Source organism: Sceloporus occidentalis, unplaced genomic scaffold (genome assembly GCF_023333645.1).
Source record: "Sceloporus occidentalis isolate IW3139 unplaced genomic scaffold, rSceOcc1.0.p SCAF_57, whole genome shotgun sequence".
In the NCBI taxonomy this organism is placed as follows: Eukaryota; Metazoa; Chordata; class Lepidosauria; order Squamata; family Phrynosomatidae; genus Sceloporus; species Sceloporus occidentalis.
The window spans coordinates 3,211,837-3,237,899 of NW_028317037.1; the positions used below are offsets into that span (position 1 = coordinate 3,211,837).

The 26,063-nt window shown below is 42.3% G+C and overlaps 1 protein-coding gene across 1 annotated transcript in view; it reads left to right on the plus strand.

Annotated features, from left to right (window-relative positions):
* The first annotated feature begins 16,671 nt into the window (after nucleotides 1-16,671).
* The window catches only part of LOC149287717 (uncharacterized), a 34,131-nt gene continuing 24,739 nt past the window's right edge, over nucleotides 16,672-26,063 (plus strand). Inside the window, exon 1 of the mRNA XM_089492476.1 lies at nucleotides 16,672-16,839. Coding sequence (XP_089348602.1) covers nucleotides 16,672-16,839 — 168 coding nt within the window. The remainder of the gene's footprint in view (nucleotides 16,840-26,063) is intronic.

The window sequence follows — 26,063 nt, forward strand, 5'->3', positions numbered from 1 at the left end:
CCCTCTGTCTCTCTGTCCCCTTCTCACTCACTCTTCCACGCGCAGAGCTAAATAGAGAGGCAGAAGCTCCTCCCCTTCTTTAATCTGGCCAATGGGAGCAGAGGAGCTGGAAGGCCCCGCCCCCTGCCCCACCCTCACAGGCTCCTCCTGCAGTTAATATGGAACAAGGCAGGAGGGACTGAGGGACCCTGGAGCCCCAGCCACAATGGCGGCCATTTTATGTTCTGGCAGCCATTTTGTGTGCTGTTTGTGACTATGGAGTATGTTCTAGAACCTTCTCTGAGTCCTCAGTTGAACATGCATAAACACACACAGATACACACACACACAGACATACAGACACACATATACACACATTATATATATATATATATATATATATACACACACACACACACAGACATATATACACATACATATACTGTATATATACATACGTGTCACAACAAACTACAATTCCCAGGATTCCCTGATTTGAGAAGGGAATTGCCTCCACGCTTCAAGATCACAGCCCCAGTATATCAGCATTGCCAATTTAAGTCCACTTTTTCAGCTGCATTTGAATTTAATAATGATAATAATAATGGTGATGATGATGATAGATAGATAGATCGTGTAGCACATTTGAGACTCACTAAAAGAAAAGTTGGCAGCATGAGCTTTCCTAGACTTAAGCGTACTTCCTCAGATGTATGGGAATTGTAGTTTATTGTGGCACCAGAGCTCTTTCTCACAAAACTACAATTCCCAGGGTTCCCTAGCACTGAGCCACGGCAGCTAAAGTGGTCTTGAACTGGATTATTTCTGCAGTGTGTCTTGGAACCAACTCAGACTGCATCTTCACTCCAGAGACAACCCAGTTTCATACCGTTTTAACTGCCATGGCCCAGTGCTATGAAGTCCCACTAATTGTAGTTTGTTATCATACCAGAGTTTGCTGAGAGAGAAGGTTCAATGTCTCACAGAACTAGAATTCCCAGGATTCCATAGCACCGAGCCTGGGCAATTAAAGGGGTGTCAAACTGGATTATTTCTGCAGTGCGGTTGCAGCCGAACACGTTTCTATTTTGCATAAATCTTCCTGGCCCCCCTTCATGTCCAAATAAGTATCTTAGGCCCCATACAGACAGACCAAAATAAAGCTGCTTCGGGTCACTTTGGAGGTAGGCTGTTTCAATGATGCATGCGTCCTAAGAGTCCGGAAGATGCGCCAAAGCTGCACTCTAGTCCTTAGGACTGGACTGTGGCTTTGGCGTGGCTTCTGGATTCTAGTATGCATGCATCATTTAAACAGCATGTACCTCCAAAGTGACTCCAAGCAGCTTTATTTTGGCCTGTCTGTATGGGGCCTTAAAGGTATTAGAAGGACTGAAAGATTCTTTGTTTGGTCCAATGGTAATTTTGAGAGTTGAAATAAGTTACAATTATTTTTATTCAATTAGGGTTACGTTTATTTGCAAAAGATACGCCATATTAATAAATATATAAATAAATCCTATTATTATTATTATTATTATTATTATTATTATTATTAACATTACGGGAACTTTCAAGGGATTTTGACTGAATATTCCGTGTAATATGGGGTGGATTCCATGGATTTTGGTAAAACATGCCGGGAAATAAGTTCAAGGCTTCTTACCAACACTGGTCCTGCCCTGCAGTAAGGCCACTCCAATCCCTCTCAACCGAGGACTACAACTCCCAAGTCTTCTTTCTTTCTTTCTTTCTTTGTTACTTTCCTTCTTCCTTCCTTCCTTCTTTTCTCCCAAGCTGCCTTGTGTTAGTGCTGTTACTGCTCTTGTTGTCGTTGTGTGCTTCTAAGTTGTTTCTGACTTATGGTGACCCTAAGGGAAGTCCATTGAAGGCTTTTCTTGGCAAGATTTGTCCAGAAGTGGTTTTGCAAGTGCCTCCCTCTGAGGCTGAGAGAGTATGACTTCTTGCCTAAGGTCACTCAGTGGATTTCTGTGGCCAAGAGGGCATTCGGACCCTGGGCTCCAGGGTCATAGTCCAATGCTCCAGCCACTAAACCACCGCTGGCTCTTTCTTGAGGCTTTGTAGTTTTTTGTGGAGTGGCTCTAAGTCATTGCCGACTTCTGGGGAGCCTTCCCTGGGGTTTTCTTGGCAAGAGTTGTTGAGAGGAGGTTTGCCATTGCCTTCCTCTGAGGCTGAGAGAGTGAGACTTCTTGCCCAAGGGACCCAGCTGGTTTCATGGAGGATTGGGGCACTGGACCATGGCTTCCAGAGTTGTAACCCAACACTCAAACCATTGCACCACACTGCCTCCCGTTCCCATGTACAACCTGAGAAATAATAGCAGACTTTTTTCTGTTCTTCATGTGTGTCTTCAAGTCTAATCCAATTTATGGCAACCCTAAGGCAAACTTATCATGGGGTTTCCTTGGCAGGTTTATTCAGAGAGGGGATGCCATTGCCATCCTCTGAGGCTGAGAGAGTGTGACTTGCCAAGGGTCACCTAAGTCCAAAACACTCTGCAGCAATAATCCAATCTGAGATTGCTTTAACTGCCCTGGCTCAGTGCTAGGGTATTGTGGGAGATGTAGTTTTGTGAGACATTGAGCCTTCTCTGTCAGAGGGCTCTGGTGCCACAATAAACTCCAGTTCCCAGGATTCCCTAGCACTGGGCCAGGGCAGTTAAAGCGCTCTCAGACTGGACTATTGCTGCCGTGTGCTTTGGACCTTACTTGGCCGCAAACTGTCCATATCCTGCAATGCATCTCCTAATTCTGTTGGCAGTCCCTCCCTCCCAACACTTTCTCATTTACCCCCAAAACCAGCACAAAGCTGGAAGATGGAAAGAGGTTTTAAAGCAGCATTTAAATCTGCAATATTTGTTTTTAAAAGACTAAATGTCCCAAATGCTATTATCAGTTTTGTAGCTATTATTACAGAAAGACGCAGAGTGCAAACTCCTCAAGTACCTTTATTTTCTGGAGTGAGATGGGCTTTTCCAACTGACTCTCTGTGATGATCTCCGGTGGTCCAAGCAGCCAAACTGCGGCCCTGTAATAATAATGATAATGATAATAATAATAATAATAATAATAATAGTTTTATGCCCCTCTCTTCAGCCAAAAGGCTATCAGAGTGGCTTACAAATTGTTAATTAGACATTTAGACATTATGGCTCTTAGCCCAGCAGACCCTTAAATTCATGAAATCACACTGCCATCATCCAGTGATTTATAAAAGGGTTTCCCTTAAACTAAACTGGGACCAGTTAAGGGACCTTATTTCTCCTTCTTTACTGATCTTCCCAAGCATCAACCGATCCAAGACATGTGTAAAAGGAGCTTCGAGTAGTAGATACTCCAAGGAGATATTTGCTATAAATAACAAAATATAGCTGAAATATAAGTCATACAAGATATTAAGAGTCTTGCAGGTACAAAAGTATATAATGTTCAATTCATATAAGCTATTAAAATAATAAATAAACCTAAGTGTCCAATTCTGAGACTAACTTCCAAGATCCGCTCTTTAACTCTCTCTCTCTCGATCTCCAACCGACACAATTCCCCCAACTGTCTCTTGGTCTCTCAGGCCTTATATCTCCTTCTGACAGAAGCTTCCAGAAGAACCTTTATCTTGCTCTCTGATTGGTCAAGGGAGCCTTCCGTAGCAGTGATGTCATTCTGCATTTGCATAAACCTCCCTTTTCTGCCTGAAGAAGACCTCCATTGACTGGAGCCCAGTCATTACACTTTCCCAAGGCAAGGCTTGCACCTATTTCCCAATGCTGTTCTTGGGGTCTGCCTCCCAGTTGTTTCCAGGTCTTATGGTGACCTTATGGGAGTCTCTGAAGGGGTTTTCTTGGCAGGTTCCTTCAGAGTGGGTTTCCCATGGCCATCCTCTGAGGCTGAGAGAGTGTGACTTGCCCAAGGCTTCAGTTCTTTTGGAAGCCTTTTTGCTTTCTCTTCTAGAAGGCAGCTGAGGTGTTGCTTCTTGCTCTGAAGAAGGAGAGGAACATTATGGCATCCAAAAGGCTAACATTCTCTGGAGTTATGTCTGATAATATGAATATATAGAATTGAAATACCTGTTCATTTATTAAAATGTTTATAGTGCACCCCTTATCATAGACTCTCATAGCTATGTCTCTTAATAGCAGTTAACCAAATTAAACAGTATATAAAACAAAAACATGAAACAAGCTGGACAAGGCAACTGTTACATGGATTTGTAATTGGTTGACTGGCCAAACCCAAAGGATATTCAACAGTGGCTCCTTTTCATCCTGGAGAGAAGTGACCAGTGTGGTGTCCAGTGGGGCTCTGTCCTGGGCCCAGTGCTATTCGACATCTTTATCAAGGACTTGGATGACTGAGTTGGGGGCATACTTATCAAATTTGCAGATGAAACCAAATTACGAGGAGTAGCTAATACCCCAGAAGACAGGATCAAAATTCAAAATGTTCTGAATAGACTAGAAAGCTGGGCTAAAGCTAACAAAATGAAATTCCACACGGAGAAATGTTTGGTATTGCACTTAGGGTGGAAACATGAAATGCAGAGATATAGGATGAGGTACACCTGTCTGAATGAAACTACTTATGAAAGGGATCTAGGAGTCCAAGTAGACCACAAGTTGAACATGAGTCAACAGTGTGATGAGGCAGCTAACAAGGCCAATGCGATTTTAGGCTGCATCAATAGAAGTATAGTGTCTAGATCAAGAGAAGTAATAGTGCCACTCTATTCAGCTTTGGTCAGGCCCCACCTAGAATATTGTGTCCAGTTCTGGGCACCACAATTCAGAAAGGACATTGAGAAACTGGAGCATGTCCAAAGGAGGGCAACTAAAATGGTGAAGGATCTGGAATCCATGCCCTATGAGGGAGTGGGAATGTTTATCCTGGAGAAGAGAAGGTGATATGATAGCCCTGTTTAAATATTTGAAGGGATGTCATATTGAGGAGAGAGTAAGCTTGTTTTCTGCTGCTCCAGAGACTAGGACCCTGAGCAATGGATGCAATCTACAGGAAAAGAGATTCCAGCTCAACATTAGGAGGAATTTCCTGACAGTGAGGGCTGTTCGACATTGGGACACACTCCTTCCTCGGAGTGCAGTGATCCTTGGAGGTCTTTAAAGAGAGGCTGGATGGCCATCTGTCGGGGATGCTTTGATTGAGAGTTCCTGCATGGCAGAATGGGGTTGGACTGGATGGCCCTTGTAGTCGCTTCCAACTCTATGATTCTATGATTCTAAGTGAACATGAAACATGTAATAAGAAAGTAATGCTATGTAATGAGAGGAAAAGGTATGTATACAAAGAACAATTACAATACACAAATCAGCTTCAATTTATCTACTCTGAATAACATACTGATGTAATGCAGAATAACATCTAAACAATGATAATGTAAAAACTAATTTCAGTTTATTACTATGAATAACCTACTAATGTAAGTAATACAGAATGACTGTATATAAACAAGGGCAATTGTGAGTACAGTTACACAAAGGCTTCAGTACAATGACAATACATATAATTAAGAATGGGCGACAACAAAACAACAAAAGGAACAATTACAAGACACAAACTCCCTCCAATATATCTGCTCTAGGTGACATGCTAAAATAGATGATATGAAACTGAATAAAGTGCTGTTATCCCTGTCTTTGGGAACTGATGGAGGACGTTTCAAGACAAGAGGCCTTCCTCAGCCGCAAGGGAGCAGGCTGTCATCTGAGATACTCTAGTTCTTCCTCATTCAAGAAATGTGCCAGAGACGTATTTTGCAACCCATCTTCCTCTACTTTTCTGCATGAAACTTGTCCTGGTTTTGGAATCTTCTGGGGAGGCCCTGGTTGCTGTCCCAGGAAACTCTCAGCTGCATTTGGGGGGAAGGCAGGAGAGTGCTGCTTGGGGGCTGCTCTCAGGAGTTGGGACCCCTTCTTAGTCTTGCCGTTTTCATTAATATTCTGCTTCCCCCAATTTGGGACACAAGGCAGGTTCTAACCATTAAAACAACTGTTGTTTTTGTTGTGTGTCTTGATGTGGTTTCTGACTTATGGCGACGCTATCCTGGATTGTTCTTGACAAGATTTGTTCAGAGGAGCTTTGCCATTGCCTTCCCTTGAGGCTGAGAGAGTGCGACTTCCCCAAGGTCACCCAGAAGGTTTCTTTTTTAAATCTTTATTGTATTAAAAGACATATTTTGTGACAGCAGCTAGAACAGAAATAGCTAAATTATGGAAATCTGATAAGAGACCAACTTGGGAAACCTGGATGCTGAAAGTAAATGAGTGCAGGGAATTGGATAGACTTTCATGTCTATCCCAAAATCATGATAAAGGCAGAAGAAAGGAGGAGTGGAAGAAAGTTTTGATAAAGTGGGGGAAAGAATGGGAATTAAACTTGTCGCTAGTGGAGGACTAATCAAAGTCCTCTCTTTTTACTGTTCTCAGTGGATTTGGGAGAATGAAATTTAAGGATCTTTAAGAATATTATGCTATGCATGTTATAAATTGAATATAAACATATTCTGTTTCTTTTTGCTTTCTTATATAAATCCCAAGTCAACAGAGGATGATTGAATGAATCGCTGTGTATATTAAAAACAATAGAGAGAGATCCATGCAATGAAATTGATGTGAACATCTGTATAAATATATATTTCTTCAGTTGTTGTTAACCTTACAAAATAGTAAGAGAAGTAGACAAATTTTCTATGTAACATCAAATGAAACAATTTGCAGTTTCTTTCTTTTTTTACTTAAATTGTAAAAGAATAATTCACAGCTAGACTTCATATTTCGGAGGGAGGTTTCAAGGCGAAGGACATTCAAATGGGCTCAGATTCAGAAGACGGAAAAGGAAGACTTAAGAGGGTTCCAAATGACCAGTCAAGACTCAGATTTGCTTTTACAAGCAATCTTTATTTAGATTATGTATTGGTCGTGTTTTATGTATTTGGAAAATTAAATAAAGATGAATTAAAAAAAATACATATAACTTATAACAAACAAATGAACAACATTTAAATTACCAAACAAACATAGGAATACCATAGATACATATAATTCTTAATGCAAAGTACATTAGAATAAACTTCCAAACCTAAAGGGACAGCTAGCTCCTTTCTTTAAATAATCCTCTTTTATCGCTGGCTAATTACATCTTTTCTTGTTCTTATCTGCCCTCAAGTCGATTTAGACTCATGGCGACTCTATGGATGAGAGTCCATAATTCTCTATTTATCTTCATACTTGACCTATACCAATTTTATTTTGAACTGGAATTATTCCCTCCCCTTTTCAATGTAAATCCTTTGTACATATTCCCCCAGATATTACCATTTCTTCCCACAATACATAGTAATCTTCATTACAAATTTGACGTTTATATAATCTTTATTATTTTCTGAGTCATAAAAATAGAAAACAACAACACAAATATAGTATCCATAACATCACTGTCACAAATCTTTCCGTTTCCTTGGACCCACTTTCTGCTTTCTGTCTTCTTGGCCTTTCAAAGAGCTCACTTTCATCATATTATAACCGAACCCTGCTTTTAAACACAAATTTTATGCACAACTCTAAAATGTATGAACACAATATATCCCAGTTGCTTATTGATAATATCAGTTTTCATTTATGTTCTTATCTATTGTCAAAATAACGTACGCATAACTTCGCAGTATTCGATTCCTTCTTTATCATGCTTTACTTTAAGCAGGAGACTCAAACTTTCTTCTACTGACCTATAATTAATCAGGAAATAAAAATACACATTTAAACAAATGTTTGAAGAACAAACTTTGTAGATTCAATTCCAGTTAATTCAAATCTCAATGAGCTTCAGATTTCAGTTCCATTCTTTTCCCCATTCCTCTTCTCTTTTTCCATATCGTAATTCTGAGCCCTACAAGAGAGTTTGTCCCGTTCCCTGCAATCATTAACTCTCTGCATCCCATTTTCCTGTCTTGGAGTCTCATCTGACTTCCATAACTTTGCTATTTCAATTCTAGCTGCTGTTACAAGATATAATATAATCCTCCAATATTGTCTTTCGTCCTGTGGGCTTAAAATCGAAGTTATATTGAGTAAGTACAACTTAGGGCTGATTGGGAATTTTATTCCCAATATCTGCTGTATTGAGTCATGTACTTTCTTCCAAAATGTCTGAATTTCCCTGCATTGCCACCATATATGATAGATGTTTCCCTTTTCACAATCACACCTCCAACAATTCCCCTGTGCTAATTTATAAGGTTTGTTTTAGCTTCCATGGGGTGTAATATCACCTGTTCATTATTTTCATGTGATTCTCTTTTAGATCCTGTGCTTCTGTAAATGTATTTGTTCTATTCCAGGCGTTTTGCCATTCTTCCATTTCCATTTTGCATCCCATATCCTGCGCCCATTTCCCCATATACTCTTTTACAGTCTCCTGTTCCATATTCCTGCTCAACAGTAGTTTGTGTCATTTGGATATCTTTTTCTTATCAGGTTGCCAGAACAAATCATCCAATCCATTTAGTCTAGCTTCGATCCCTATTGTTTTGTTGTCTACCAGAAATCTTTGTTTTAGCTGGTAGGAATTAAACCACTGTACATTATGTCCATCCTTGTTAATATCTTCCCTAGATCTTATCGACCAATTCCCTGATTGATCCTTCTTAAGCCAATGTTTGTAAGTGAGCCAATTACTGATGCTTATCCATCTACCGAAGAGTGCCTTCTGGGCCAATGTCCGAAGTGGTAATTTACAATAAAATGTCTTTTTAATCTTGTTCCAAGCGAGTAGTAAAGATTTCCTCATTGGATGATTATTGAAATCGTTATTCATCCCCAACTTCTCATAACATAAGAAGGCGTGCCAACCAAATCTTAACAGCACATCCTCTAGATCAAGCATTTCTTTGTCCTCTAATTTAATCCATCTTTGTATCCAAATTAGATTACATGCCCAATAATATAATCTGAAGTCTGAGAGCGAATAGCCCCTCTCTCTGAAGCATATTTGAGCTCCTCCCATTTAATCCGAGGTTTGTGTCCTTTCCATATGAATCTTTTTAGCTCGGCTTCCCAACCTTTAAATATCTTATCCTTAATCTCTATTGGCAAATTTTGTAGCAGAAACATAATTTCCTGTAGAACTGCCATTTTGATTATGGCAATTCTGCCTAGTAGTGAAAGATTTAACCAGCTCCATCTCCTTAAATGTTCTCTTATGTCTTTCCATACCCCTAAATAATTATTGTCTTTAGAAATCCAAATTCCTAAGCACCTCAGTTTCTTTCCTACTTGGAAGCCCGGTTTCCTCTTTCATTCCTCTACCTCTTGTTCAGTCATATTTCTAGTTATCAACACTGTCTTGTCTCTATTGATTTTCAGTCCTGTGAATTTGCCGAATTTGTTAAGCTCCTGTAGCAGCGGTTCTCTGCCCCGATTTGGGTCCTCCAAAACTGTTACCACGTCATCCGCAAACGCTCTTATCTTGGTTTCCTTTCCTTTCCTGTTAATCCCTTTTATATTTGGATTACCTTTAACAGAGGAAATCAAAATTCCCATCACTTCTAAGAATAAGAGCGGTGATATCGGGCATCCTTGCCTTGTGCCCTTATTTATCATACATCCTTGGAATCTTTCTCCGTTTATAATTAAGCTCTTTGTCGATTATATATTTGCCTTATTCTCTCCCATTTCCATACTTTTTTCCACTTCTATCAAAAAATCCCATCTCACACCGTCGAAGGCTTTCTCCGTGTCAATAGCAATGGCACATTTTTTCTCATTACTGACCTGGTAAAATTCAAGACAATTTATAATCGTTCTGATATTGTTCCTAATCTGTCTGCCCAGTAAAAACCCGTTTTGCTCCTTCCCAATTGTCGAATTCAAAATTCCCTTCAGTCTGCTGGCAAGTATTTGTGTGAATATCTTATAATCAGTGTTCAGCAAACTTATTGGTCTATAATTAGTCATTAACAAGCTGTCCTTTCCTTCTTTAGGAATTAAAGTGACACTCGCTAGCTCCCATGAGTCTGGAATCCCCTCTGCATTAATAGGATTAAACCATTTATATAGTGGATCCACTAGTTCCCCTTGAAATATTTTATAATATCTAGCTGTAGATCCATCCACTCCAGGGGATTTCCCTCTTTATAATCTTCTTATCTTCCCTCCGTCTATGGGGCCTGCAAAGGGAGGGGGCTTCCTTTCCTGGGGAGGGCATGGTCTAGATCTTCCCTGTCTATGGGGCTTCAAAAGAAGGCTCCAGGGCAGAGGAGAATGTGGCCCAATAGAGGGACCCTAACATTTCCCCAAATGAGCACATTCTCCGTCTCTCTGTCCAGAGGCAGAGCCCTCTTTCCCAAAATGGCTGCTGAGGGATTCCTATCCAAATGCCCCCTGTCTTTCAGCAGCCCCCTTTATGCCTTCTCTTTCCTTGGCACTTTCCTTCTTTCCTTCCTTTAACCTCCATCCTTTCAATGAAGGAGACTTTCAGGCAAAGAACTAACAATGGCTTCCATGTCCTTTCTGCATTTTCCCAGAGGAGGATGACTAATCTTTGCAGGGTTGTTGTGAAGGGTAAAGAAAGGATGTGTGTGTGTGTGTGGGGAGGGCTAATTCAGCTCCTGTGGGCCTCTAAGCCTAGTTTCCAGGGGGTATCCCTCTCCCCAGAAGGGGCTTTGAGCTCCCTCCATCTGCCTGCTCTTGGCTTTGGCCTAAATCTGGGCTCTTCTCTCCCTTAAAGACAGAGCCCCCTTCCCCCAGGGAAAACCCCTTCCCCCAGAAAGCTATTGTTTCCAATGCAATTGAAGCCTAAGCTATCTGATGCTTTTTATGTGTCACAAAAGTCCTTTGACTGGGAGCCTCCCCTCTTCCCAGAGATGAAGAGGGTGCCCCCATTGGAAGACCAAAGAGGGGGGCTTGCGAGCCCTTATCTCCCCCCAAATGAGGAGGAAGGGAGGGAGGGTCTCTCCTCTGACCCACTTTCCAGGAGGGAGGGGCTCATCAAAGCCCTTTTTACATCTAAAGGACCCTGCCTCCTCCCCCCATTTCCATGCCTCTCCTCAAATGCCCCCTGCCCCCTTTTCTCATCCATTTCTCTCCCCCACTTCCATCACTTCCTCCCTCAGAACAGACTGTGAGGGCAGCAATGGCTTCAGGGCCTGAGACTGAGCATGTGCACATGCCCCAAAGGCCCCTCCTGAGCATGCGCAGGGATCGCCAGGGTCTTGCTGCTGCTGCTGAGGCTTATTCCATTGGCAGCCTTTGCGGAAAGGGAAGGAGTGCACCCTTCCTTCCTTCCTTCCTTCCTTCCTTCCTTCCTTCCTTTAAGGAGACTTGGAGGATGCCAGAATGGAGTCCAAGGAGGAGCTGGACTCAGGAGGGAAAGGGAAGGAAGGAAGGCTCTGCTTTGTACATAGAGCTCTATCTGTCTGTTTGGTATGTGTTTGTGTGTTTCCCTCTTTTCTTCTTATGGCTGGGAATGGAGCTGAGCACTGATGAGAGAATAAAGAGTATTTTGTGCAAATTCAGAACTTCTGTGCATCAAAGAGTCCAACACATTGAAACAACAAATAACTTTATTGAGAACACATAATCAGAAATCCAGTGTTTAAACCAGAACTGTCCTCCCCAAGACAAAGAATACATTGAAACCCCAACACCTAGAACCCCACCCTCTTCCAATCCTAGGCCCCACCCTCAGTTCCCACAGTCTATGCCCCAAAGGGAACAAGGCCCCCTTTGCCATTCCCAGAAACTACCCCCTTTCTGTTAATACCTACCCCCACCTTTCTTCAGACAACATCCCACACTTTCCAAAAGCTATCATTCCCATAACTATTCTAGCCAGTCGTAAAAAAATCCCAGCACCCCCTATCAAGTTGACCTATACCACGACCCATAATCCCCAGCCAAGTTTATAACCTGAAGCAATTATCTATACTAATAGCAATTAAACTTAACAAACTATAACTTTAAAACATAAACAGACATATAAACAGACAAACGTAACACACAAAATCACAAGGGCCTTTTCTTTGCACAGTTGGGTTGAAAATATACTTTTTGTATTCCTCATTGACAAAAACAATGTTAGTTTACTGCTGAGATTTGAGTGGCTTCTCTCCTGTGTGGACTCTCTGATGTCTCACTAGGCTTGACTTCCGAGAAAAACATTTCCCACAATGCTGGCATTTGTATGGCTTCTCTCCGGTGTGGACTCTCTGATGTGTCACTAGGTGTGACTTCAAAGAAAAACATTTCCCACAACGCTGGCATTTGTATGGCTTCTCTCCGGTGTGGACTCTCTGATGTATCACTAGGCTTGACTGCCGAGAAAAACATTTCCCACAACGCTGGCATTTATATGGCTTCTCTCCGGTGTGGACTCTCTGATGTTTCACTTGGGCTGACTTGTCAGAAAAACATTTCCCACAATGCTGGCATTTGTATGGCTTCTCTCCTGTGTGGACTCTCTGATGTGTCACTAGGTGTGACTTCAAAGAAAAACATTTCCCACAACGCTGGCATTTGTATGGCTTCTCTCCTGTGTGGACTCTCTGATGTGTCACTAGGTGTGACTTCAAAGAAAAACATTTCCCACAACGCTGGCATTTGTATGGCTTCTCTCCGGTGTGGACTCTCTGATGTATCACTAGGCTTGACTGCCGAGAAAAACATTTCCCACAACGCTGGCATTTGTATGGCTTCTCTCCGGTGTGGACTCTCTGATGTTTCACTTGGGCTGACTTGTCAGAAAAACATTTCCCACAACGCTGGCATTTGTATGGCTTCTCTCCTGTGTGGACTCCCTGATGTCTCACTAGGTGTGACTTCAAAGAAAAACATTTCCCACAACACTGGCATTTGTATGGCTTCTCTCCGGTGTGGCCTCTCTGATGTTTCACTTGGGCTGACTTGTCAGAAAAACATTTTCCACAATGCTGGCATTTGTATGGCTTCCCTCCTGTGTGGACTCTCTGATGTTTCACTTGGGCTGACTTGTCTGAAAAACATTTTCCACAATGCTGGCATTTGTGTGCCTTCTCTCCTGTGTGGCCTCTCTGATGTTCCACTAGGTTTGACTTACAAGAAAAACATCTCCCACAATGCTGGCATTTGTATGGTTTCTTTCCTGTATGGACTCTCTGATGTGTCACTAGGTGTGCCTTCTGAGAAAAACATCTCCCACAATGCTGGCATTTGTATGGTTTCTCTCCTGTGTGGACTCTCTCATGACTAAAATGTGCTTCTGTAAAAAAGGACAATGACAGTTAAGACTTAAAATCAGACTTAAGAGAGGAGGGCGTTACCTCATGATTTAGTCCACATTAACCCCTCATGTGAAATTAAATTAATGAAGTTGCTGTGAGTAACCCAAGCATGGCCCTGCTGCTTATGCCCCTAAATCCATGGAACAATTGTATCCTTACTCATAAGAGCTAGCAAAGAAGAGGTTGGATGGGGACTGCCTTGAGGGAATCAGTGGAAGCAGATAGTCAAGGGACTGTTGAAACAATATTCCATGAAATATGTGCAAAAATACTTTGATTGATAGGTGGCATCATATCCTGTGAGAGTGCCATCGAGTGCTGAGTCAGAGCTCAAGGCATGATGCAAGCTAACTGCAGAGGTTACTTCATGCTGTTTGGCACCAGGATATGACTCACAGTCAATACAGTATACAGCTCACATGCAGATTGGTGTGGATTGGATTGGAGTTGTGTGTACAAGAGATGATGAAGTTCATGGAAGTCAGAGAGGAGAGCTTGCAAATATTTGTATTAATTTGTAACCTAAGATAGAGAACCTGCAAGGATTTCACTGAAATCAACTGTGTTTGTGACTTACTTTTAAGTGTGAAAAGTGGTCAGTGCATTGCCAATCTGGATATTTGCTTCCGTACTCTGCTATGTTATTGTTGAGCTGCATCTGAGAGCGTCACCCTCAGATTGTGCTGTATATTGGCTCAGGAACGCGATCAGAATTCAGAGCCAAGAAGGACCTGAGAGCCATTGTGTTAATCCTTTTTGTCTGAGATATTTGCACCAAGCTCACATTGCATTCAATTTGGTTTCAGACCATTCTTCCCCCAGGAAAGATTCTAAAGCAATTTAAACTTTGTTGTCCTCAAGCAACAATTCCTCTGTGTGTGTGTGTGTGTGTGTGTGTGTGTGTGTATCTGCCCTGACTGGCTGTTCTTTGACGTCAGTCTAATTACAGACAGACAGACAGTCAGTTTACATGGCTAAGCACCCCAATGCAGCCGCTAACCCCACTTGTCGCAGGAGCTCCTGACTTCTCTTCACATTTCGAACCCTCAGCAATTGGAATCAAGATCCACCTAGGTAAAGTATTACCATTATGAAAGTCTTACATCTCTTCACCACTCCCACCTGTTATCTAGTTCTTGTGTGTGTGTGTGTGAATGCTTGTGTGTGTGTATGTATTTTGCTTTTCACCTAAATAAAACATAAAAACCTATTTCAAATGCCTTTGGAGTTCTGTGGGCTTACAGGCCTGGTATAGTTGGGCTGAATCCCGAGGTCGCTCTTGCCCCAACAAACTATATATCTCCTTTCAGCTAAGATAATTTCTTTCAACTCTATTATTCTATGTTACACATTCAGGGAAGTAATAGTGCAACTCTATTCTGCTTTAGTCAGGCCCTCACTTGGAATACTGTGTCCACTTCTGGTCACCACAATTCAAAAAGGATGTTGAGAAACTGGAGTCTATCCAAAGGAGAGCAATGGAAATGGTGAAGGGTCTGGAAACCATCAAGCCCTATGAGGAGTGGTTTAGGGAGCTGGGAATGTTTAGCCTGGAGAAGAGAAGGTTAAGAGTGGATATGTTAGACCTGTTCAACTATTTGAAGAGTTACTGAGGATGGAGCAAGCTTGCTTTCTGCTGCTCTAGAGTAGGGCTGCTATGTCACGAATTTAGGCGGGACAATCCCGGGTTTTGGCCTCCTGTCCTCCAGCCTGCCGCCCTTGTCCTCCAGCCCACTAGCCTCCTCCATTTTTGGCCTTCTTCCCGGCCCTTGGAAGCACGGCCGGACGTCCCTCCCCTTCCCGGCCTCGCAGCCAATTAGAGAGGCTTCTGGATGGGTAAAGAGGTGGGACCTCCAGCCGCAAAGGCCAATGGGACCTGTAGTTGCAAGATGCCCTGCCCCTTCCCAGCCTCACAACCAATCAGAGAGGCGTCCTGGGAAGGGACCTCCGGTCGCAATGGCTTGTAGTCGCCAGTAGGAACCCACTGTGATTACAAGCCCCAGCGGTCATTGCGACCGGAAGTTCCGCCCCTGGAAGCCTCTCTGATTGGTTGCGCGGCTGGGAAGGGGGGGTGTCCACCCCACCCCGGTTTAGCCCAAGAAGAATATGGCAACCCTACTCTAGAGCAAAGGACATAGAACAATGGTCAGAAGCCACAGGAAAAGAGGTTCTACCTAAACTTTAGAAGGAACTTATTGAAAGTAAGAGTTATGCCACAGTGGAATATTACCCCTCAGAGCAGGGTGGCATCTCATTATTATTATTATTATTATTATTATTAATTGTTAAAGTTCACCTCCTTTGAAAGTCTGTAAAGGCCTTTAAACAAAGGCTGGGTGGCCATCTGTCGGGGATGCTTTCAATGTGTTTCCTGCATGGCAAGGGGTTGAACCAGATGGTCCTTGTGGTCTATTCCAGATCTAAAGTGGAATCATAGTGCCATGATAATGTAGAATGAAAGGTCCCTCAGTCTTCATAGTAAGGGCAATGAATTCAGCTTCCTTACCCACAGAGGCCACATTATCGTAATTCTCCATCATCACATCATTGTACATAAGTCTCTGCTTCTTCGTCAACAGTTTCCATTCATCCTCAGTGAAATATACTGCCACATCCGCAAAGGTCACCTGCAATAGAAAATAGCCCTTATCCAGAGAATGACTAGTAAAAGGGGAGGGAGAAGCACATGATGCATCCCAAAAATTATTTGATCACCTCAGAATTTTGTCCAGGAAATAAACTTTAAATTCTGTTAGCAAGAGAAAAGCTACTGCCTTTTAGACCCAGTTTGTCTCGAATTCTTTCAATGTAATATACAATATAATCAACAATATAATTTAGACCATGGCTGGGATATTGATGGTCGATTAGGATACTGACTATCCCAACACGTATAGTACATTTGGCTTCCAAAGATTATTGTGCATTTAGCCATTTGTTGCCAAATTTCAGAGGCAAAGGTCATTTCTAAAAAGCAGTTCTGGGGAGCACTGTGGGCTTGAGGGCCATGGGCCACCCCCAATTTAGATCCAGAGTCATTCTCTCATATTCCCAACATTTCACAGATGGAAAAACAAGACACATGTGGACAAGCAATGCCAGAAAGTGGTGAAGATGGTCAAGTTGTTTATGAGGAAGATCACACAAGCAGGGAAGGGAACAGCACTTCACTTTTGCCTCAGACTCCTAGCAAGGACATGTCCCTGCCCCCTTCTTTCTTCTCCTCTCCCCACTTTTGAGTTGATGGGGTGCAAACTCCTTGGCATTCATTATGCAGAAATTGGAGTCAGCTGAAGAAGGGAGAAAGTGGGAGGAGGAGAGAGAAACCAGGACATTTTAAAAGCCCCCCAAATAATGGGGTGACAGAGGATTAACCAGGACTGTGTCTGCCAAACTCGGATATTATTGTATATGACACACCAGAGAGTCCACACAGGAGAGAAGCCATACAAATGCCAGCATTGTGGGAAAGGTTTTTCTCGGCAGTCAAGCCTAATGACACACCAGAGAATCCACACAGGAGAGAAGCCATACAAATGCCAGCATTGTGGGAAATGTTTTTCTTGGAGGTCAGTTTTAAAGTTATGGTTTGTTAAGTTTAGGTTTTAATTGCTACTAGTATAGACAATTGTTTTGGGTTATAAATTTGGCTGGGGATTATGGACTGTGGTTTAGGTTAGTTAGAGGGGGGCTGGGATTTGTTGCAGCTATCTAGAATAGCAATGATAGCATTTGGAATTTGTGGGATTTTAGCCAAAGAAAGTTGGGGACCGGTAGTAACAGAAAGGGAGCTAGTTTCTTCAAATGTCTGGGGCAGGGAGAGATTGTGTGTGTGAGAAGGATGGCAAAGTGGGGCTCATAGTGGGGGATAGATGGTGGGGATTGTAGGTGGGGGCTAGGTTTGGTAGAAGGTGGAGTTTTAGGTTTTGAGGTTTCAATATATTCTGGCAGTTCTGGCTTAAACATATTTCTGATATGTGTTTTCAATAAAGGTCTTTGCTGTTTCAACACACTGGATTCTTTGATGCACAGAATTTGTGAATATGCACAAAACTGACACTTTCTTCTCTCCTCAATCCTCAGCTCCATTCCCAGCTGTAAGAACAGCAGAGAGAAACACACATCTATCTATCTATCTATCTATCTATCTATCTATCTATCTATCTATGTGTGTATATACAGTATACACAGAGAGAGCAAAGCCTTTCCTGCCTTTCCTGGGCTCCACTGCAGCCTCTTCAAAATCTCCTCAAAAGAAGGAAGGAAGGAACAAAGGGAGGGAGGGAGGGAGGGGAGGCTGCTGGACCCCAGTACACTCCTTCCCTTCCCTCAAAGGCCGCCAGTGGAATAACAGCAGCAGCAGTAAGGCCCTGGTGATCCCTGCACATGATCAGAAGGGGCCTTTGGATGTATGTGCGCATGCGCAGTCTCAGACCTGAAGCCATTGCTGCCCTCACAGTCTGTTCTGAGGGATGGAAATGGGGGACAACCCTTGTTCCTTTAGAACAATGGCTTGAGGATCTTCTGGGGGGGGGGGCTTCGGGATAACAAGAAGGAAGGAAGCCCCTTTTTCCTCAAAGAAAGGCAGGGGGGGGTGCCAGGCCTCCTCTCTCTCTTTCCATCCCTGCCTCCTCGGAGGAGGACTCCTTGGGGCCCAGGTACTTAGGGGGTTATTATGAGAAAAGAGGGCGGGGGTCCCTTAGAGAGAGACATGGCCATGGAGGGGATCATTATCCAAATATACAAAGGTCTTTGAGGAGCCCCCTCCCTCCTGGAAAGTGGAGCAGAGGAAAGACCCTGGAATAATGTGTCCAGTTCTGGGCACCATAATTTAAAAGGATGTGGAGAAAGTGGAGCATGTCCAAAGGAGTGTGACTAAAATGGTGAAGGGTCTGGAAACCATGCCCTATGAAGAACACCTTAGTGAACTGGGAGTGTTTAGCCTGGAGAAGAGACGGTTAAGAGGTGATATGATCGCCCTGTTTAAATACTTGGAGTTTATCGCACTGCGTTCTGAGACCGTTCTCATCACGTGATGAGAACGGAACGCATTTGAGTATACCGCACAGTATGGAGATTATCGCACTGCGTTCTGAGAACGTTCCATATCATCACGTGATGAGACCGTTCCTGGAACGGATATTACCGCATTAGCAATCAAAACGTGATGAGAACGTGATCAGAACGGCAGTTTACCGCACTGCGATTCCTTTTTCTTGAAACCGTTCTCAGAACGGTTTGCTATAGCGCATGCGTATTAGATCTTGGGGGCGGTGTACCAATGACGTCGCCACTCGGTGGTTGTTTTTAACCGGAAGTCGTCCGGTGACTTCCTTGTGGGGTGTAAAGATGGCGTCGGAGAAAGCATGGTTTGATCTTGTGAGCATGGTAGAGAAAGAAGAAGAGCGAAGAAGGAGAAGAATGAGTCGCATTGCTCAATCACTGGTCCTCATTTCGCGCCGGAGGGCTGCTCTGAGTAAGATTGCAGTCATGGCTGCCAGCGGCAATCTTGATATATCCAGTTGTCTGGCATGGATGGCGACCTGGCCTCGCATCCCACGTTGGTGGCAGCAACCCCGGGAGCGGACCAACTGGTGGAGTGACGAAGTCCTCCAGAGATGGGATAACGACATGTGGGTTTCTAACTTCCGCATGTCTAAAGAAACCCTTTTTGATCTGGCCAGCATCTTGAGACCAGAGCTGGAGCGTGGGGAGTCTAGATTCCGGAGTCCCATCCCGGTGGAGAAGAGAGTGGCCCTGACTATTTGGTGGCTCTCAAGCCCTCTGATGTATAGGAAGGTGGCTTCCCGTTTCGAGGTTGGAGCATCCACAGCTGCAGAAATCGCCATCGAGGTGTGCCTTGCCATGGAGAAGCTGCTGCTGAGGAAAACTATCCAGCTTGGAAACTACCACACGGTGTGTATCAATATTACTTTTAAACCTAAGACTTCTGGGTGCAAATGCATTAATGCATATCTAAAGATAGATAGGTTTTGCTTATGTAATACCATTAAGATATGTTTACATCCTGCCTTTTCCTTGTTTGGGAAAAAAAGAAAGGCTTTCAATTACCTTTGCAATTATGGGGGTGGGTTAATGATCCTGGGCTTGGGGCATGGATTTAAAAGGTGCATCTCTGCTGCTGGCTTCTCTCTTATCCAGCTGTGCTGGGGGGTGGTCCTGGGCTTGAAGCATGCACTTCGGAGGTGCATCTCTGCTGCTGGCCTCTCTCTTATCCAGCTGTGCTGGGGGGTGGTCCTGGGCTTGGAGCATGCACTTCGGAGGTGCATCTCTGCTGCTGCCCTCTCTCTTATCCAGCTGTGCTGGGGGGTGGTCCTGGGCTTGGAGCATGCACTTCGGAGGTGCATCTCTGCTGCTGCCCTCTCTCTTATCCAGCTGTGCTGGGGGGTGGTCCTGGGCTTGGAGCATGCACTTCGGAGGTGCATCTCTGCTGCTGCCCTCTCTCTTATCCAGCTGTGCTGGGGGGTGGTCCTGGGCTTGGAGCATGCACTTCGGAGGTGCATCTCTGCTGCTGGCCTCTCTCTTATCCAGCTGTGCTGGGGGGTGGTCCTGGGCTTGGAGCATGCACTTCGGAGGTGCATCTCTGCTGCTGCCCTCTCTCTTATCCAGCTGTGCTGTTGTGGTTTGCAATTCTGAAAAAATGTATCTTGATATATTTGTAAGAGTTGATATGTGAACAAGTAACATCTTGATTCCCCTTCAGTGTGTTCTAGGTATATATATAAACCATAATAATTTCTATTGTCCTTTTTATGCTTTTGTCTCTTTGATCCCAGTTTCATATACCAAATAATAATAATGCATCATCAGATATGAAATATGTTAACCCACTTTTTTGATATCCCAAATTTATTATACCTTTGCCTTTTTTCAGATTATGGATGGATTTCAGAGACTCGGATTCCCACACTGCATAGGAGCTATTGATGGCACTCATATTTCTGTTTGCCCACCGCTGGGACGCAGAGAGGAATACATCAACCGCAAGCAGGGATTTTCAATTGTTCTGCAAGCAACTACAGATCACAGTGGGAGGTTTATTGACATTGAAGTAGGGAATTGTGGGAGATCACATGACAGCCACATATTTACCAATTCCGCTATCTGTCAAGTGATGGATGAAGGCTGTTTTGTGCCCGGAAATCCCACCCTTCATGTCCACGATGTAGCCATTCCTCCACTGATTATAGGGGATGGTGCCTACCCAATCAGGAAATGGCTCATGACACCATATCGTGGAGAATTAACACCTGACAAACTTGCTTATAACACCGCCCATTGCAAGGCAAGATGCGTGGTGGAGAGGTCTTTTTCGCGATTGAAATCTAGGTGGGGGTGTCTGTCTGGTAGACTAACTGTGAAAGAGGAAAATTTCATCTCTGTTGTCACAGCATGTGCCATACTGCACAATATTTGCGAGACGAGGGGAGAAGTGCTTGATCCCGATGTAGAGCCACCTGCGAAAATTGTTCTCCCCGCTTTAGCGAATAACATCAGAGGACACTCTACAAATCACAAAAAAGAGGGTCAAACTGTTAGATCTGCAGTAACTAACATTATTTTGGGTCGTTAACACCAGAAACTGACATTATTTGATGTTTCATAACATCACCTCAGTTATGGCAACAGCATTGATCTGATCAAAACGTTTCTTCTTGGTTTACCTTTGTATCAATCTACAAATGTTGATATACATGTGTTTGACAACATGTCATGTACAACATGTGAATAACTTTACCAGACGGCAATGTTGAATCACGGTTGTTTAGATTCTTTTTTCTTTTAACTTTTTTTTCCCCAATCAGGTTCTGCTAGTGGTGTTTATATTATTGTGGGGTATAAATACCCGATTGTTATAGATTAGCTTCATGGTTTACCCAAATTTTGGAAATCTATTTTGAAGTGTTATACAATTGCTATATTGATGTTTCAAATATCCTTTTTTGGCAATATAGGAAAACAATGGTGTAAAAATGGCTTGTTTATATTACATTTATAGTAATACATCATGTTTCCTACCTTGAAAACCAAAAGGAAGGCTGTTCTAGAAACCATTGCTGAATAATGTTGCTATTGTTGTGGAAATGTTTAGGTATATTAAGGACGGTAGACCAATTTCTGAGAACACAGCTGTATTTTATCAACAATATAACTTAACATTTTAAAACACGATTAAATATCCTTTTTCTTTTGGAAAAAAACCGTCTGGTGGCTTGTTTTCCATTATGTCAACAAAGCACGCATTTATATACACTGTATATACATTAGGTGAGAACATATCCATATATACATGGTGACATACAAAACCTTTCCTTAACATGAAAATGAAATTTTACTGTGGTTCAAGGAGAAATGGTTTAAGTCCCTCTTTATCGGTCACAAAGGGCACGTAACAGGGTAAACATAGAATGCTGAAACATATCTGAGGTTTCAAAACAGAACCTTTTCCCTATATGTTTCCCTTATGGGGAAAATATTTTTTTTTTCTTGATTATCCTCCCAGTACGAGAACTGCATGGTTTATCTTGGTTTTGAACAGGTGCAACTGCGCCTTGCAAGGAAGATGTTCCTGCATTGCTCACACATTGCACGGTTCCAATGCAGCCTTCATTTTCTGGGGGATCAGTGACTGCAACAACATTCTGAACATCCCTGTTGATGTTCTCTACTGTGTTGTCACCATCTCTAATTTCACTACTAGGAGTGACAGGACAACCATCAGGAGCATAAGCAGGAGGAAGTTCATCAAAGAGTTCAGGGGAATTGTTCCCTTGACATTTCCCACCAAAATCTGATGTGGATGGTTGCTCCTGGAAATCTGTAAAGACAGCTGGGCCTGGTGTTGAAGGAGGAATATCACACGGAGATGCCCTGAATGATGTGTGCATAGTTCCTTGGGCAACAGTATCATGTTGCCCCGTTGGAAGTGCACATTCATGATCTACTTTCCTCCGGTACAGTTCAGTCATGGTCTCCATGTACTGCAACATTCTCTGTCTGTCCTGTGCACTTCTCCTTACATCTTCCTCCATAATATGTACAAGTTCCATTTCTGTCCTCCTACAGTCTTTCATGCTGTCGTGTACAATTTCCATGAACCGTTCCTGTGTTCTCCGGGTAAGTTGGGCCTCTCGACTTGCACTCTGCATTATAGTGCGCGCAATATGTTCTCCTCTTCTGGCGCGACGATTCCTGTTCCTGTTTGAACGCAGTCTTGTTCCAGGAGACAGCAATACATTGGGTGGTTCGTCCTCTGGATCGTTAGGTACTGAAATTTAAAAATTAGTGAAAATAGATTAAGCCCACAGGAAGGAAATTTATTTCTAATGGTAGCATCATGTAAAGGGTTGTAGACAAAGAATTTTCTTAGAAAAGCAGATGCTACCTACCATTGCTTGTACCGCTTGTATCATCTGCACGTCTTTCCAAGTCACCCAATTGTTCTCCAGTCGCACCTTCAAAGTGGAGCATTAAACACCAACGTTATTTCTTTTGAACACATATACAGGTTCACAATATTTATGAAGAAAACAGAGATCCAGAAATTGACAGAAATTTATATATGACTACCTGCTATTTGCGTAGGTCCACTTTCCAAAATTGTGACAGGTATCGTAATGACTGTGTCATCGAGACAACTGTCATCAGAATCTGAAAAATGCAAGGGGAAAAAAAGAGTAAAGCCTTTGTCTTTTTAACAAAATAATGTTGTCACGCACATAGCAGAAATCTTCAGGCATTACAGATGGGCAACTTGCCTTCATCACTGTCTTGTCTGGTAGTTGTTTCTTGGGTGCTTCCTTCGCCTGTGTTAGCCATGGAGGTGGATGCGGTTTCTTGATTCACATTTGTGGTTTCACCCTCCCTTTCAAAATCAAGACTTCGGGATAACCTGTTAGGGGTGATGCTAACATCCCCATGAAAGATTTCCTCTAGTTCCCTATAAAAGGGACATGTAATAGGGTTGCTTCCACTTCTCTGATTGTGTTTCACAACCTTTCTGTACTCAAATCTCAATTTTTTTGATTTAGATCTGCATTCCTCGGCAGATCTGACATGGTTCCTCTTTGCCATTTCATCAGATACAACTTTAAATTTATCCAAATTTCTGTAATTCTTTTTTAATTTGGACTGCAATTTTTGTTCTTTCCATATCTCCAATAAGGCCAAAACTTCATTGGCACTCCACACCCTCCCCCTTGCTTGTGCGGAGGCACTGCTTTCGGTCACTGCATGGCTATCCATGGCTTTCCTAATTACAGAAAGTATAAAATAATACTGTCTGCAATTTAATTATAGAGGCTGTGAAATAAACTTCTGCGTTAGCACTTAGCTGCTGATGCTGGCTCTCTGCACTCCCAAACTCCCGGCACTGCAGTAAAAGCACTAGAGGGCGCAAGTCTAGTTTTGGCGCCAAGAATCCCTGCACAGTGATGACGTTGCAAATCCCTCTTCCCGCTGGACTTTTCGGAGTGGCCGAAGTTATTGGGAAGCAGTGATGGCGCGTAGGAAGGGATCCAAATGGGTCAATAAGGAGATTGATCTGCTCCTGAGAAGTGTTAGGGGGAGCGGAAAATTAAAGACGCTCATGAGGTCCCGTTCTGTACCCATTCTTCCTGTGCATAGAGAGGTAGCAGAGCAATTAAAAATGCATGGCTACAACCGCACCGCCGAAGAGGTGTACAGGAAGTTCAAAATGACGCGTGAAAAATTTTTGGCCAGTCTAAATAGTTTTGGGCCATCACCCCCCAAAGAAAAACAACCACCCTTTTTCCCCCTAATGAAAGAGCTGTGGCTTATGGCGGGGAACCATGGCTCCCAGGAAAAAAATCCCTCGGGTAAGTTTGTAGCTTTACAAGTAAGGGCTCATTGTTGCATAGTATGCCATGGAATTCCTCCAGTGTTGTAGCCATAAGGAACAGTTGCTAAAGACAGTCACTATATCAATATCATATTAGGCTACTTCCCTTATCAGTTTCCAAAAGAAAAAAACACTACAATGGACTACCAGCCCTGAGGTCGCCATACTTTTCCAACATAGGAAGGGATAGATGGGTGTACATATGGAGGATAAATTTATTAGACAACAGCATTGCCACTCTGTTTTCTTACTTTTTTCTAACTGCAAAAAGATGGAGAAATTATGATGTCCTACATTTTTAGTTGTATTATCAACCTGCAGTTTTCCTAGAGTATTCTTACTATGATCAATGCACAATTTCTGATCTAGTTATCTCTTTGATTTTTTTATATTGATCAACATGCAGATACTATAGATGAACCTTGCTGTAGTGGAATCCAGTCGGGACCATCGGCAAGAGACATCTTGCCAGAACCCCAAACTCTTGTACCCAGCTACATAACTGAACTTCAACAGTCAGGTGAATTTAAATAAATATGCATTGTCTTTTTCAAAAGAGAGTGGTGGTCATATAAGGATTAAGGTTTATATTAATAACATACATCTATATACCGGAGAACTGAATATCACGAAAACTTTACTTTCAAGACAGTAAATAAAAAGAAATATATGAACATATTGTGTTAAACAGAGAATACATTGCAATAAACTGTCTTATTAAAAGCTTTTTGTATATATCTTTTGTCTGTACAGTGCAATCTTCCTTGAAAACGCAGGAAAACATCAATCGGAAAATTGTGGGAGTACTACAGAAAATGAATGGCAGATTAAAGAAAATCGAAAATATAATTGAATTGCATCTGCAGAAAACATCCAACACTTAATTGTATTCACACATGTTTTTATTACTGCATTGTTATTGAATACAAGTTTAGAGTTTGGACACAGTACTGTACTCTTAACGTAAGATGGCTGTTATTTTGTTTTCAAATAACATGCATCGATCGATGTTAACGAAGTTATGATTGTCCTTTTTTTAAAAAGGGTATTTCTGTTTTTTTTATAAAACCTTTTTTTGACTGGCATCCAAAGTTGCATATGGTACATATATGATGTTCCAAGGGAACCAGACTTTATTTTTAACAAGTGTGAATCCCCAATTTCTGGGTAATCATTTGTTTGTTATTACAGATTTAGAAGATTGTTTTGTTGTATTGCGTCGCAGTGTAATAAACGCAGTTTGTAATTAATAACTCACATCTGTTGCCATGCTTAACAGTAGTGTCCTTTACTTCTATATAAAAATAGCTGTTCAGACTGGCAGATTGATAATTTCTTGAATACCATGCCACCAAGTACAGGAAATACACACTGCCAAGAGCATCAAAGGTACATAGTTTCATAAAGATAGAGGTAACATAACAACCTTAATCCAGATATCAAATTCGCTTAGCTGTGAAAAGCTAGCATTCCAAACAGTCAAGGTAGATGCAGGTATGACGTATTACCAGTAGGCCCCTGTAAAGTTAGCCCACATCATACTGCTTCTGTTTGACAGCCTTTACATGTACTTTGTGACCAAGAAGTGTCTTCATTCAAACAATCCCAAATGCATGGTAGAGTGGCCATACATGTTGTTTTATACATGCAAGTAGAAATGTTCTACAAAATAAAAATCATCCCAATTAAAAGCAATGGAAATACATTGCTGTGTAAACTTTCAGCACTTTGCAAATAAAGCTTAACAGTAATAATAGTAATAATATTCAGGCAGAGAGTATTGATATACATGTTTGCTTCATGATCCATCAGCAATGGTAAGTTTTGAGTGGCAAATTGTGCAGTACTATAAACAAATTCTAATATTAGTTAAATTCTGAATATGAAATAATTTCTCAAATGCATAACAGATTACAGATGA